Source organism: Phyllobates terribilis, unplaced genomic scaffold (assembly GCF_046119375.1).
Source record: "Phyllobates terribilis strain yellow unplaced genomic scaffold, ASM4611937v1 Scaffold_7__3_contigs__length_470593459, whole genome shotgun sequence".
NCBI classification, from domain to species: domain Eukaryota; kingdom Metazoa; phylum Chordata; class Amphibia; order Anura; family Dendrobatidae; genus Phyllobates; species Phyllobates terribilis.
The window spans coordinates 61588706-61603961 of NW_027362767.1; the positions used below are offsets into that span (position 1 = coordinate 61588706).

At 41.6% G+C, this 15256-nt stretch overlaps 1 protein-coding gene across 3 annotated transcripts in view; it reads right to left on the reverse strand.

Annotated features, from left to right (window-relative positions):
* AKT1 (AKT serine/threonine kinase 1) overlaps window positions 1–15256 on the reverse strand; it is an 88244-nt gene that overhangs the window by 31416 nt on the left and 41572 nt on the right. For 2 of the 3 annotated variants that reach the window (XM_073638644.1, XM_073638643.1), the window contains exon 3: window positions 409–537. In XM_073638644.1, the coding sequence (XP_073494745.1) occupies window positions 409–537 (129 nt within the window). The remainder of the gene's footprint in view (window positions 1–408; window positions 538–15256) is intronic. The other variant, XM_073638645.1, reaches the window with a different exon arrangement.

Here is a 15256-nt window from a genome sequence, read left to right on the forward strand (position 1 = left end):
GGTGCGGCCAAGAAAAAAAAAAAAGGAAAATACATGAGATTCATTATGTCAGACTTTCGAGAGTGCTAATAAATGTCCTGGCCATAAACAAAAGTAGGAAGCTTATCTGTGGATGTGGAGAAGAAAGAATAGGAGGAAAGCCAAAAAGGAAGGAGGTGATAGCGACACCAAAAACATTAACCCATTGCAAAACAACACTGTCCTATGTCGATGCATTAGACCTTCAGGTGACAACTGTGCTTCTTCAGAGTTGGACAAGTTTATGGTTTGGCACCATGATAACTCGTTGAGGTAAGCCAATCTACAGTCCTATAAAGAACCTATAGGTCACCAAGAGCAGTGCCAGAATACATGAAAAGTTTTTCATCTCTACCAAATGGAGTTCAATAAAAGTGTATATATACTTACTGGCTACGGAGAAATTGTTCAAAGGGGTTTCTAATTGGTCGACATCTTGAGGACGTTCCTTATAACCAATAAAAGTACCGTCAGTCTTGAGGAGAAAGTAACGTGGCCGCCAGGTCTTTATGTACTCACCTAAAAAACAAGAAACAAGGGTGGTCATGTCAATGATCATAGGATTTAGGCATAGACTTCATTTATTCGTAAGTGCCAACAGAATCGGCAGAGCAGTACAAAAGGAGGAGTCACTCGTGTCCACATTGGGCTCACAATCTAAAATTTCAAATTAATGTAGGATTTTGGAGAGATGGGAGGAAATCAGAGTAGACTGAAGAAATCCACAGAAATATGGCGAGAACTTAAACTCCATGCAGATGTTAATTTTGTTGAATTCAAACCCAGGGCCCAATGCTGAAAGGAAACCATGCTAAAAATCACAGAGCCACCAACTGTCCACTAACCACCACAGGATTATCATATCTTCTCCACCAGATTTTCTCAACAGGCGCACAGGTTATTTAAAGAAGACTACTGACCACTTTGGGTGGTGTGACTACCCAGTCTTAAGAAAATATTCATAACCTAGTTGTGCAGAAAGTTCAACTGACTTTAAAAGTTGTCACCAGTGAGTAATACCACACTGAGGTTTTGCCACACCAGACACAGACAGTCCAGACAGGTCAACAACTTCACTGATAGCAGCTACTTTGTTTTTCTTCTAACCATTATCCATTTATAACCGGAAAGTAGGTTGAGGGTAATGACTATTGCTGTTGGCATATACATAGTCTTAGAGGGGATTTCCATGTTCAGAATCCTGTCCCCACCGCGGCTGGGCTGTTTTTGCTTTTTAAGCCATAAAACCCCTTTAAAAATTACCAATGACTCCTTCATCAGTTGCAAAACCACAGCTCCCAGTCTCCCTTGGGCGTTGCGTTGTAATTTGGCAACGCTGCCCAAGAACCAGAAGTTGGAGACCACTTCTAAATATCTAAACGTTTTCTATTGCAAATGTTTTATCAGCGAAGACCCAAAAAGCCTTGTATTCTGCAGATCTGGAAGCGAATACCCTTGTGTTTGCCGTAGCCAGGCATTCTCACAGGCTAAACTTTAAAGTAAAACGAAGGCAATGAATTGCTGCTGAAAGATCTGATTGGATAAGGTGCAGCAATTGTCCGATGAGCGCTCTGGAGAACAATACTGTGGTTTGACTTTACTTCCGAATTTCTTTAGTTCGTCTGGATAAAAGCCTTCTTCGGTGGATGCGGCCGCCAGAATCATGTGAATTGAGCAGATCTGAAGATGCTGGGAAATGCTATGCAAGTGCTAAAGGGCTGGCATAAGTTAGCATAAAGTTTGACTTCTCTTCTAGTTTATATCATCAGAAGCCTGTTGGTCAAGACCCCCAGACTTCCCAACAAGGATGACCACAATTCTCTGATCAGGACTAAATGCATTTGTATACTTTGTGATTTCCATCCCTGGATGGAGACAAAGTGACTGAAGCAATGAAAAGTAACTTTTTCTAATATGAAAGCCACCAGCTCAGGCTCCATGCTCCTGGACAACGGCTGATTGGGCAAAGTCACAGCGTGTCCCGAAAACACACCTTACAAACCAGGTTTCAGCATTGCACACACATGTACGATATATTCATAGGACAAATCCTAAATTCTCCAAAATTGGTGGGCTCCAACCCAAGGGAACTTCATCAATCTCAAGAATGGGGGGTCCCAGTCCTAGTCCGTAAGACGGTGATGCTTGAAGTCTCATTACCATCAACCTAACCTTGGGTCAGAATACAATCAATGCAAAACGAGCACTGGCTTTCTTCTGAAAAAATGTGGCAAGAGTATTTAGTTTCTGAAGCAGACGACTCACTGAAATTTAAGGGAAGGCTAAAGAAAAATATAAAATTATATACCGTATACACTGAATGCATAAATTCAGGAGGGGACATATCATTGGTGCAGCCACATTGTGGCCCAAAAGATAAAGGGGGGGGGGGGGGGTCACTCCCATTTCCAAAGCAGGTGGAATTGAGTATTATGAGGAGCTATTGGACTACAAAGGGCCCATATATTGTTCTTGCACAAGGGCCCTTTTCTGTCTGTGTGCGCCAGTGCATAAACTATAAAGCAAACACTATGACGACATCAGCCTATTGGGACACTCCGTTTGATACTTCTTTACATACAAGTACAGTTTCTTATAGTCATGGAATGCCATTACAATTCAATGTCGTGCCACAATAACAGACATTCTTGCCGCTCACCTTCTGCTTATAGTGATGAACTTACTAACTTGGAGCTAGAAGTTACAGCATCAATCAGGCTGCAGCGAGAAGAGATTTGGGTTCCTGATTATTCTAAAGCAAATACTTTAAAGAGAACCCATCAGGTTATTCCGCAGCTCTGCAAATAAGTCAGGACTAGTCCAACAGGGCATCGCTATCCCCAGACCGACCTTCCTTGCCTCTGGCCCTCCAATCACACTTTCCTGGGCACGACATTCTCCATACAATCTTAATCATGATAGGACCATAAGAAATCTCGGGCAAACATACGCTGTGCCAGCGGTCCCATCATAGCAGTGACTGCATGGAGGCCATCAGTCACTCACATGGAAGAATAATTGGGAGGATATAAGGCAGAACTAGGATTAGAGCAGGATATATCAGCTGTATTTTTTTTGGCAGTGGCATAAAATTCGCCTTATTAATGGCTGTCCAATAAAGGTTGCCATCTCTCCAAAAGTTAACAGGATGAGAGGTTGTTGGGGTGAGAAAACAGGGGATCAAAGAGACAGACCTTCCTACTGCTCTATAGTAAAGTGTTTTAGCTCACCCTAGTGCTGGATGCACAGCTACACTGCTGGGTAATGTCCTATAGTCTGCTGGTGCTTCTGTACATGTGCTGCATAGAGAGACACGAGGAATTCCTGCTCCCCCATGTGTGCTGTATATAGGAGACACTTTAGATGCCAGTCTCCACTCACAAACCCCGATTCCAGCAATGTCACTTACTGGGCTGCTTGGTGAAGTTTTGATAGAATCCCTGTTTTCTCTGTTGTAGATGTAGCAATGCTGAGCTGTGTATAACCCTGCCCCCTTCCCTGATTGGCAGTGTTCATCCCTGTGTTCACTGTGCAGTCAGCCAGCTGTCAGTTGGTGGTGGGGGAAGGGCTACACAGATTAACTGGACTGTCCTGTAGTGGTAACCTCCTGCTGATAAAACACTGAATGTATCGAAACTACAGCACACAGCCTAGAAAGTGACATCATTGGAATCAGGTTCTCTGCCACTACATTATGCAGCGCTCAGATTAAATGTCAAAAACCCTTTAAGGGGTTGCCCCACAACTGCAATTTTATCACTTTTCCACAGGATAGGTCATATGTGTGATTGCGAGAACAAGTCCATTACCACCCGAACTGTCAAACAATGCAACCAATCCTGACCAATTTATTATGCACATTAGTATGAAGTCATCTGGAATTATAGGTAGAAAACTGCCTAATTTCTGGCCATCATATAAACGTATAGCCTATGATGTTTCCCATACACAGCACACACAGAAAAAGAAGATCCAGCTCCCCAGAAACAGCTGTAGCATGGAGGACATTATACAGCTGGACTAGCAGTGTAGCTGTGGTCCTGCACTGGAATGAGAACACTTATCAGAAATAGCATCATCTGTGTATGTACGTCTACTCCCTCCTCCCATCCCACTGATAATCCTTTACCACTAAATTAGTCTATTATACTGTGCAGGGGAACCAGAGCCATAACAGACAAACACCATGCCCTTTGGGACCTTTGGCCTCACCATGTGAAATAATTTGCCCCCACCCAAATCCATAGAGAACCTGTGCACATTTTGTGGCTCCGACATCAGCTCATTTTCAGATGGACTTTTAGTCCTACTGTGCAGTAGACGAAGCCCCACCAATTCCCCAAGACTTCTGGTGGGCCCGTCCAACCCTAAAGAGAGTAAAGATAACCCAGGACTTCTGGTGGATCTGTCCAACCCTAAAGAGAGTAAAGATAACCCAGGACTTCTGGTGGGCCCGTCCAACCCTAAAGGGAGTCAAGATAACCCAGGACTTCTGGTGGACCCATCCAACCCTAAAGAGAGTAAAGATAACCCAGGACTTCTGGTGGATCTGTCCAACCCTAAAGAGAGTAAAGATAACCCAGGACTTCTGGTGGGCCCGTCCAACCCTAAAGGGAGTCAAGATAACCCAGGACTTCTGGTGGACCCATCCAACCCTAAAGAGAGTAAAGATAACCCAGGACTTCTGGTGGACCCATCCAACTCTAAAGGGAGTCAAGATAACCCAGGACTTCTGGTGGACCCATCCAACCCTAAAGGGAGTCAAGATAACCCAGGACTTCTGGTGGACCCATCCAACCCTAAAGGGAGTCAAGATAAAGTATGGGAACAATGAATGTGGGAACTTACTCCATCATCTCAAAAACAAGCCCTTCACGTGATCAGAAGTTCAAAGAGTTTGTGAATTTGATACGAGTCTTTCATCCTAAAATATGCAACTTTATAGCCGACCCAAAATCCTGCTTCATGTGGCATTTTTGATATGAAAAACAGACTGCTCGGCTGGTGATTTAGCGCCCGCAGTGATGACAGTAGGGTGGCACAATAAAGGAAGTCAAACTGCTTCTTATACAGAGATAAATAATACAGTGTATGTTTTGCAACATCTGATCCTTAAATGCACAGCAAATGTACGATTCCAAGCAGATGTCCAATGTATTATTTCTGCCATTGTCATTTTTCACTGTGACATATGGAGAACTTTTTTTTTCTGTTTCATTTACATTTTGCAGCGCAAGTACTTTATACAACTAAAAGCAATTTGCTAATCTGCGGAACAGATTTAATAAGCAAGAACGGTCCGTCAGAATATTTTCGAAGGAAGAAAAATTAAAACCATTAAAGACGCTGTGTTTTCAAACTTTTACAGTTCAACTTTTCAGGAGGTTTCCGCAGCTTAAATCAAAAGGCAAAAATCAGATTTTTGTTTGTTTTTCAATTACAATTTAAAATTTGAAATAAAATTGTAAACAAACAAAATAATAATAATCTCTTGGCGCCACTTGAATATTTTTCATTTAATTACTGGTCTGTGTTAAGGGTCCAATTCATATTAAAAAAAGAAAAAAAAATCTAAAAAAAGGCTTAGGCCAGAAAGGCCTTCACAATAGACACGACACAGATTACAGAGATGAAAACATCTTGGAACAATCCAGTCTTTGTTGCGCTTGATCCTTTTTATCCCCCCTCCCTTTCAGTTATCTGTAAGTATCCTTCCTGCCGGAGTATCAAATTTATACTTTTTATTTTTTTTAGCCTTTTACTTATATCCCTTTTTTTTATTTTTATTTTTTAAGACCTGTCTATACCTACTAATAGATTAAATAAAAATTGGGGACAAAAATGTAAACTAAAAATTATAAATTTACATTTTTCCTAAAAAAAAAAAAAAAAAAAAAAAGAAAAGATTCTGAACTTTCGTATCAAGAAGTTTTTTTCCTTAATACAATTGCAGAAACTTTATCCATGTGCAGCAATATTTGTTGTATACAAAACAAACCCTTTATACAGTGTGAGGGGGGGGTGCGGGAGTGAAAAATCACATGCAGGGGCTGAACTAATGCATCTTTTTTTTTTGTTTTGTTTTTTTTCATGGTAGGAGTCTAGAGAGACACCACTGCCCTCTTGGCATATGAAAAGTTAATCCTACTGAGAATTTAACAAGAATGCACCCCCCCCACCCCACTCAACAATGCCTTCCTGAATTGGAGCTGTCTGGCCCTGATAGAGTACCTAACATAAGAAACAGCTGCCACTCCCTGGGAAGCTCACTGAGTAAGTGGAGTATAACGAGCAACGAGCACCCGCGAAACAAAAGAATATCCATCTTTATTTACCAACTGCTCCTCGCTTGTTGCTGTACTGAGCCATTTAAGAAAAATCAGCACACACTTAATATTACAACAGTTGGTAAAGAACAAAAAAACTAAGATTACTAGTTTTCTCGCAATGCAATTTGCATATTTTTTTTTTTTTATGTCAGTCCGGATAAGAATGCAAAGTATAGACAGTTTTTTAAAAAAGAACTCTTGAAACTGCTGTTATTGCATCCTATAAAAAAAAATAATTAAGAACAGACCCACCAAAAAAAAGGGCCCAATTCATTATTGCATCCGTGTCTTATATCTTAATTCTTTTACATTAGCGCCAATAAAGTTTATATGCGTTTTCCTGTTTGTTTTTGGTTCCCCAATCGTTATTGTGGGCGTGGTTTGGGGGTGTCCAGGTGTTTTGTCTTATTCATATATTAAAGCTTTACAACTTTTTAAAAAGTTGCAAAGTTTATGTAAAAGTATATTTTACAGTCCCCCTTCAAGAGTGATCTTAGGTATGTTTTGAAGTGCAAAAAGTTGACTACTTTGCTAATATATTGCAAAATTTGCTTACAAATATATTTATTCATACACATTAAAAAAAAATTTAAAGCAAATTATGCAATATTAGCAAAGTAGTCAACTATACACACACTTTTAAAGATCAATAATAAAATTGAAAGAAAAAAAAAAAAACACAATTAAAGAGCACTTAATTTTGTGACATTCATAAACTATGTGCGCTATCTTCGTGCATTTGGCAAAAAAAAAAAAAAAGTGTGACTTAAGGCAAAAAGGATGAATGGCCTTTAAGTGTTTTTACCTTACATGGAAGTTAGCATGCTAATTACATTTTTTGGGGATACCATTACATAAGTTTTATTAATTGAGACTGGAGCATATGCATTGTAAACTTATAATGTAAGTGTGGCCCCAAAGATACAATTAAAAAAAAAAAAAAAAAAAAAAAAACTATAATTGAACTAGTATTTTAATTTTTTTAATTTTGGTTTCCAATGGACTTTGAGAAACTACTTCCAAAACTTCATGGCATGAATGGTTAAAAAGGATGAATGGACTGGGAACTGGTTGGAGAAGAGCTCCTCATATTTCTCGATTCAATAAAGTCGTTTTTTCCTCACTTTCTTTTCGAGACGGAAGAAATATTGGAAATCCAGTTGTCGGTCGCATTAGGCTTTAGACAGCTTGGGAAAAAAAAAAAAATTATGCAAATGCCATTCCCAATATGCGCACCAAGAGACGGGGACCTCTGCCTTGTTTGTCTATTCACAGTGGTGCAGAAGGGGCCGGTTCTTTGTTAATTTTTCTTCTTCTGGACACTCTCTGGATGTGTTCTCAGCCTTTGCCTCCAGCATACAGCTGCGGACGCTCTGGCTGTGCCCTGAATCTCAATGAGACGGCTTAGACTGCAGTCAAGGGTGCTTCCCAATGGGGAGGTCAAGCCTGAGTCAGCAGACTGTCTGCACCAGACTGGCGCTTTACAGCTTATCCCGGCTCTGTGCCTTTCACGGCCCATATAAGGCGGCCACTGTCACAACAAGCTAATTCAGCGCCAGGCAAATCCGCTGCCCCGCTTTATTCTCGCTCATTTTCCATGCAGCTGGATAGTGGTCCATTACGTCTCGGGCCCCTGCAGCAGCATGCATGACAATGATTGACACTGCTGGCAACAGGTTAAGAAGAAACGCTTCTGCCTGAAGTACTGCCCCGTCTATTCTGAGCTCGCACCGTTTCTCACGCTCAGACAAAGCTACAATATCCGACACCTGCTTCATTATCATATCTTCTGAACAGGTTTCCCTTTGGCTCCCCCCTTTCCTAATGAGACTGATGTTCAAATGTACACAGTCCAAATTTGTCAAGGAAAAAAAAAAAAAAAATTGTAGATTTAAAAGAAAATAACGGGGAAAAAAAAAAAAACGTAACAATCATATCCTGTGGGCATTCTGTACTTTTCTCAATGCGCGTTCGTAAAACGAAGTTTTTGTAGCAAGAATAGAAAAAAAAGTGTTAAAAAATGTAAGAAAAAAAAAAAGCTGATCAAGTTCAAAAAATAAACTCCCAATCCTCACTTTTAGTAGTCAAAATTGCTCCAAAGTCTCACTTGAAAAATTTTTAGCCAGCAATTTTCTTCTATTTTAATTTTTTTACTTTTTCTTTAAGCTTTCTGCAAAAATTGGCCACATTTTATGAACGCTCATTGACAAATGTAAAGGATGCCCACAGGATCTGTTTATGGGCTAGGTTGTGTTTTTTTTTACATATTTTTATAGGTCAATTAAACTTTTTTTGTGTGCGTTTTTCTCCATTTTGTAATTATTATTTTTTTTTTTTTATATACCGAAGTGAATACCTTATTATGGAGCCATACAGAGCTCGGGGGAATACAATGACACCTGGGCTGCCTATGGTTTATGCAATCTGGAGCCATAGGCACACTGCACTATTCCAACACTTGGCTCAGGAGACACACATGTCCATGCAGCCACCATGGGATTAGTTGGCTGATAAGGGTTGGCTTGTATCTGGCACACCATCCTAGGGAGGGCAAGACTAGGTGTAGGCTTAGTAAAAGTATTTCCAGACACCTAAAACATTTCTATAATGAGCCTCCAGTACATCAGGGCATTTTCATGATGAAACACTGGAGGATCTTCTCCAAACGATGGATGCACACAGTTACCAAAGTGTCCAAACCATGAAGACACCACATCTGAAAGTTCTACCTAACAAGTGTCACTTTTTAGCCGCTGTTCCTCTTTTAAGACTTTGCAACCGATGGTGATCAGAGATAATTTTTTCATAAATATAAGCTAAGATACAAGAATGGAAGCAGCTTATCTCAAAAGAAACTGAAAATAGCAAAATTATTTATAGACAACAGACAGCAGCACCAGGGCAATTTAGCCCTCAAGTACCGAGAACAGCTAAGAATTTGAGGATATTCCATTGAGAGAACATCTGTAGCGCTTTCTGATGCACTGAGGAAATCCTGAAAATCTGTCCCGTTAGGAGTTAAAAACCTTTTCATACACTCGTCTGAACGAGCCCTTAAAAATTAGATGTCTGCTCCATGGACCGAGCAGGGAGAGCTCTCCTGTTATAGCCAATGTGCCAGCGCACATGGACGATTTTCCACACGAACCAACATCTGCAAGAAAAAAAAAAAAATTGAGGCTTGCGCTATTTGGTCCGATTTACAGACCGGACAAGGCCATTTACATGCACTAGTCTGATGTGCGGATGAGCACAAAGCCAGTCACTCCTGAGTTTAGACAGAAATCCAAAAAAAACAAGCCACCTTTTCTTCTCCAGACACTCATTCTTCCACATGTTCCAAATAGTCTGAAGGGGGCTTCATTGGAGAAAATAACTTTACAGGAAGAACAGGTATTGTACTGGGGTAAAGTTATTTTCTCTGATGAAACCGCCTTCAGACTATTTGGGACACGTGGAAGAATGATTGTCTGGAGAAGAAAAGGTGAGCACTACCATGAGTCCTGTGTCTGCCAACAGTAAAGCCTCCCGAGACCATTCAAGTGTGGGAACTTCTCATCCATGGAGAGGACTCCCCACAATTTTGCCTAAGAACATGGCGATAAGTAAAGAATAGGGTTGATTAATCCTCCTAGAACAACTTCTCCGACCATCCAGGAGCAATGTGGTGACTGTTTTTTTTCTAACATGATGGAGACCATGTCACAAGGCAAAAGTGATGACCAAGTGATATTTTGGGTCCATGGCCAGGAGACTCTCCAGATCTCAATCACATTGAGAACCTATGATCAATGCTCAAAAAGTGACAAAACCACAACATTTGTGACAAACTCCAAGCACTGATTAGACAATAATGGTCTCATTAGTCATGATCTGGCCCAGAAGCAGAGATCCATCTGCCAGGGGGCAAAGGTGCAGAAGTCAGGAGAAATGAGGGGCAGCGCTGGAAATCTTGAGTCTTTACATAAACTTGATGCATTTGTCCATGAAGTTTAAAAACTCATGAAATACTGAGAACTGCTCCCTTGATGTTTGGACCTTGCCGTTGGTTTATATGATAAGAACATCCATGGACGACATATGACGAGGTCTACTGGTAAAAGTGGAAGTATAGGCGATCCGGGTGCCCAAGGGAATCTAAAGACCCTTCTGTGACAAAAGATACCAGTATTAACAGTAGGTGGATGAGGGGGTGCACCACTGTAGATTTTGCAATGCCAACTGGTAGATTCAAATTTTACCTTTGGGTACAAAGTCTGAAAAGGTAGCCTAAGGTCAACCGGCTAAAGAAAAGATCTGGACTTTTATTTGGGAGTTCATTTACTAGGTTTATGAACAATTATCTAAAACGAAGACCCTTCATTGTAGATATGGTCTTTTGGGCAAATGACAAACACACATGTCATCGTACTTCACACAGTGTAAAAAAATAAAATGAAAGAATTGTAGGGCAATGCTGCGCCCAACTGCTGCCGGGTTCTCGATCACTGCGGAGACAGCAAGAAAGTCTTCATCCTAATGAAATGCAGACACCATGAGAAACACAAATCACACGACCACTCGAACAAAAGGGTTGTCCCCGAAACATTCATTTTTCATGGTTCTTCCCCTTATTAGGTTAAATAGATTCAGACCCTTTTTTGACTCTGTTCAGGTCCTTTGTTCACGGTCAGCAGTCTAGCTCTGCACCAGTGGTTAAGATTTTGGGGGAGAAAAAAAAAAAAGAAGAGCAATGGGTGGGTTGGGGGGTACTAAAGCCGCACTCAAAAAAAAGAAGGAGGTGTGAGAATGAAATGTGCATTACACAAATAATCACACATCCAATATATGAAGCCGGCAGCAAGAAGCGCCAACACTTTATACTGCTGGGAGGTCCTGCAATGCAGCTGTGACAAACAGATTGGAGTCAGCACTCCTCGTACAGAAGAAGAGCAGAGGATGCGGAAGGGAACTGTTGAATCTCCTTTAGCACATCAATAAGCTGCAGCAGCTTGTGTGCGTGCCGAGATACTGATAAACAGGGTGTGAATATCTCAACTGCAGTGCTAACTCCCAAAGAGCATCCTCACCCATGAAGCCTCAAGGAGCCCCACCGCTCACAAAAGAAGTCACTGTAGTATCTGCAGGTTTTATCAGCTGTATATGGTTGCACATGCAATAGACAGGGTGGGTAACAACTAGCAGCTAGAAATATGCTCCAAGAAGGTGTCATTCTACCACGTGGACAACCCCTTTTGTAAATTAAGAAGACAGTCTTGCAAAAAAGGACACCATATGCTTCCCTCCAGCACAGACACCTTTCCAGTCATGTCGGCGCCAGATCTGCCAGGCATTGCATGACATTTTTTGTGCCATGTGAGCCCTGCTGCCAATCAGCATATGTTAGAGGGCTGCTTAGCTCACACTTCTTCCTCTGGTCTGACATTTATCCAAGGGAAATAAGAGCACAGAAACCCAAAAGCAGCCACCAATTGTTATGCTAAGGAAGCCCTGAGGCTAATGTCAAGCAAGCACTGGCATCGCTGGAACCTGAGCGATGCAGTCCATAAGCCAAACCACCGACTCAGACTCCACAGCACTGGTAGGAGGAGATTCACTACTGAGCATTGACAAAGTGCCGCACAAATTCATCTCAATTAAAAGCAGAGATCCTTCGATCAGGAACAGAACAGACATTTATACGATATTTCATAACTTTCCCAAATTATGAAGACATTTACAGCACATCCTGCATTGCCCTAATCAACCCAGTTTATTATATATTTTAGGAGTCAATCCATTTTATACAGACTACGACTCAACAGCCCTGGATGGAACGGCACTGGTGCGGGAGGTGAACGATTCCCCCCCCCCCCCCTCTTCATTTTTTTATTATTTTACAAGGAGGGGGGGGGGGGTTAATTTAAAAAAAGGGGATGTACATGTAGTGGACAATTATAAAAGTGGAATTTATGCCATATCAACTGGACATGCTGTAAGTGTATTATGTGTAGGTTCCAAAGCTTTCTTCAATAACAGGACAGCCACGCACAACTTTAAAGTTTTACAGGATTTCTGCAAATAACCATTCTCCAAATCAATGCAGAGAGCTGTGCCAATGTAACGGGGTGGAGAGCGAAAGATTTAAATTAATCAATGTTCCACAATGCTCACAAACAAATGCCACCATTTGCTGGTTGAACCGTACAGGCAGGAACTAAAAAGGATGGGGTGGGAGGTGGGTAGTGAGTGTTCCCAGGGGGAAAATCTTGAAGGGGACGCCGGGTCAGGTGCCCGCTGTGGCGCAGTTGCTAAATATAAAAAAGGATGGGATATGGCAAATCGGGAACTCTGTTGGCGCCAACATGCAAGAAAGAGGACGTGTGAGCAACGGGATGGAGTTGTGCCTGTCAAAACAGATTACTGAGTAAGACCTAAAGACTTTGCCACTCAACCAACGGAGGCATAATTCTACTTCGAGAAGAGGAGAGACTGTCATCCTTGCAAGAAGTCCGGGTCATTACTTCCAGCGTAGACGTACGGCACAGTGTGTTGGACGGGACCGTGCTCAGGAACAGAGGTGGTCAAGGTGGCGAGCATAGTGTGCATCACGTGACTAAAGTCTCTACGACTTGTGGCCTAGCGGGAAGTATTGGTCACCCCCGTTAGAGCCAGCGAGGACGCTTAAGAGGAATAAGACAGTGACAGGCCGGGTAGTGACAGTAACAGCCGTTAAAATGAAACCTACATATTAAGATCCACCGTTTCACTGCTAGATAATCAGAATGGTGTAAATTCAAGTAGAACGTTGAATAGACAATGTATCTAGTCCCATCGCTGCTTACGAATAGGGTTATAATATACTGTTTAGATCTTGTTACCGTTAGCCTTAATATCGCACTCATCTCTGTGTCTACATTCGCTTATGTAGATTTTTCGTCTGTGTTAGTCAGATACATAGTGTTGTTTAAATGCCACTGTCTCCTCATTGTCTGCATTGTTGTTCACACTTGCACAAATCACCTCTTCATAGCGGCGCAAGACAAGGTAGAAGTGGAACCTAAATCTATTAAACATTTATGGCATAGCCAGAAAGGAAAAACACTTTTACTATCTTTATTCTATAAAATTATTTCTGGACCAAACACAAGAAAAGGTCCTCAACAAAGCCCAGGAAGGTTTGGCATCAAATGTTCAGTTAAGGGTAGCTTGGGCGCTCTTGAATATGGGTGGTCACATTATGGTGATATTACTTAATGTTCCCTAAACATTGCATCATAGGACATCTCATTACAGTCTATTACTTATGAGATGATCCACAAATAATAATATATAAGAAGTTAACCATAAGTGATTGTCTTCTGCTGGACCCTGGACCTTTGGGCCTCGACTCACAGGAGGATCATCCTAACTATTGGGCCAGTCTGACCCTGGCGTACCACCTTGTTACTTTTTGCCAAAAAGGTTTGTGCCCTGTGTGAATGGACAGCTATAAAAAAAACGGCATCTAGCCCAAGAAATCGGCAGATCCCGACTGAATCGAAGTGACTTGTTAGCTGCCAATCCCACTTTTCACATGGCCAGCCTACAAAAGGGATGTAATAAAGGTGGGAATTACACAGAAGGGACATTTGTTGAGAGTTTTGGGGGCATGCCAAGGCAAAACAGGAGGTGCTGCCGAGTATATGCAATGATTTGGGATACAAAATGTACAAGTTAAAAAAGTGACTTTAGTGGAGGAAAAGTTTTATAAAGTTTCATACATGTAGTATTTGACCATTTATTTATTTTTTTTATTGGTGGGTATGGTCTAAATGTGATAAGCGCCCCATATCTGACGGGCGACAATACGGTGTATATAGCAATTCATATATTGCAAAGACTTCCTAATCCTTTTTTTCAGATGTGCACGTCCATATAGACTGCCAACGACGTGACACGAGAGAAGGGACCTTCATGACCTTCATGCAGATGGGTGGGATCAGGTGGAAGCAAATGGAATCGGAGAGATGAGAGGAATGCGGACACATGTTGGTAACTGGACACAACTAATATCCTCGCATCTTAGCGGCCGCGCAGCTGATACAAAGAGCACAGATGCTGCCATGAGGTCAGAGAGTTTAGGTCTAGGGGATCTGCTTCCTTGGAGTCTTGGTTGTAATTTAATTTCAAGCAGAGATCGCAAAGAGGAAGCTGGATCGGATCCACAGAGGTCAATAAGACAATAGTTTAGGACTCGAGCAACAAAGCCAAAATTATACGTGTTGTACAAGATCCAAAGCCAAAATTCCCACAATGGGTCTATGCAACCAAAAATCGAGAAAATGCTCCATACAGCGGTACATGGAATCCTACAGGTCTGTAATATGGACACCTCATGGCAAAATCTCCACATGTGGTAACCAGGACCGGGAGCAATTCTGGAAACAGAAGACGTTTCTGTGGGGAAATAGTTTGTTTGTGCACGTATTTGGGGGTGTCTGTCATTGGAAAAGTTTTAATAAAACCAAAATTGCAACAGTTTTGCTTTCATAGGCTGGAACATTCAACTATCGTGTGGTCTGTGGTCATAATAAAAAAAATGAAGAAGTTTAAGAAACTTTTCCATTGAACCCCGAGAACGCGCTCACTGCCGAATACTCAGTTAACCCATCTTCTGCCAGCAATAGACAGTACAACACAGAGCTTATAGAAGGCAAATGGTGCAAAATTGTAACAAAAATTACTTTTAGCCCAAAATACATGCATTAAAAAAATAATAATAATTGCACCAAAAGTGGACAACCACCTTTAAAGGGTTATTATTGGGTGTCCCAATACAGGCAATTCAGATCCCTCTGTGAATGGAGTAATGGCCACACATGCGTGTCCCTGCTGTGATTATGGTCTTTGAGACTGCAGAGATCGCAGCACAGTCTCCGGTGGTCCCA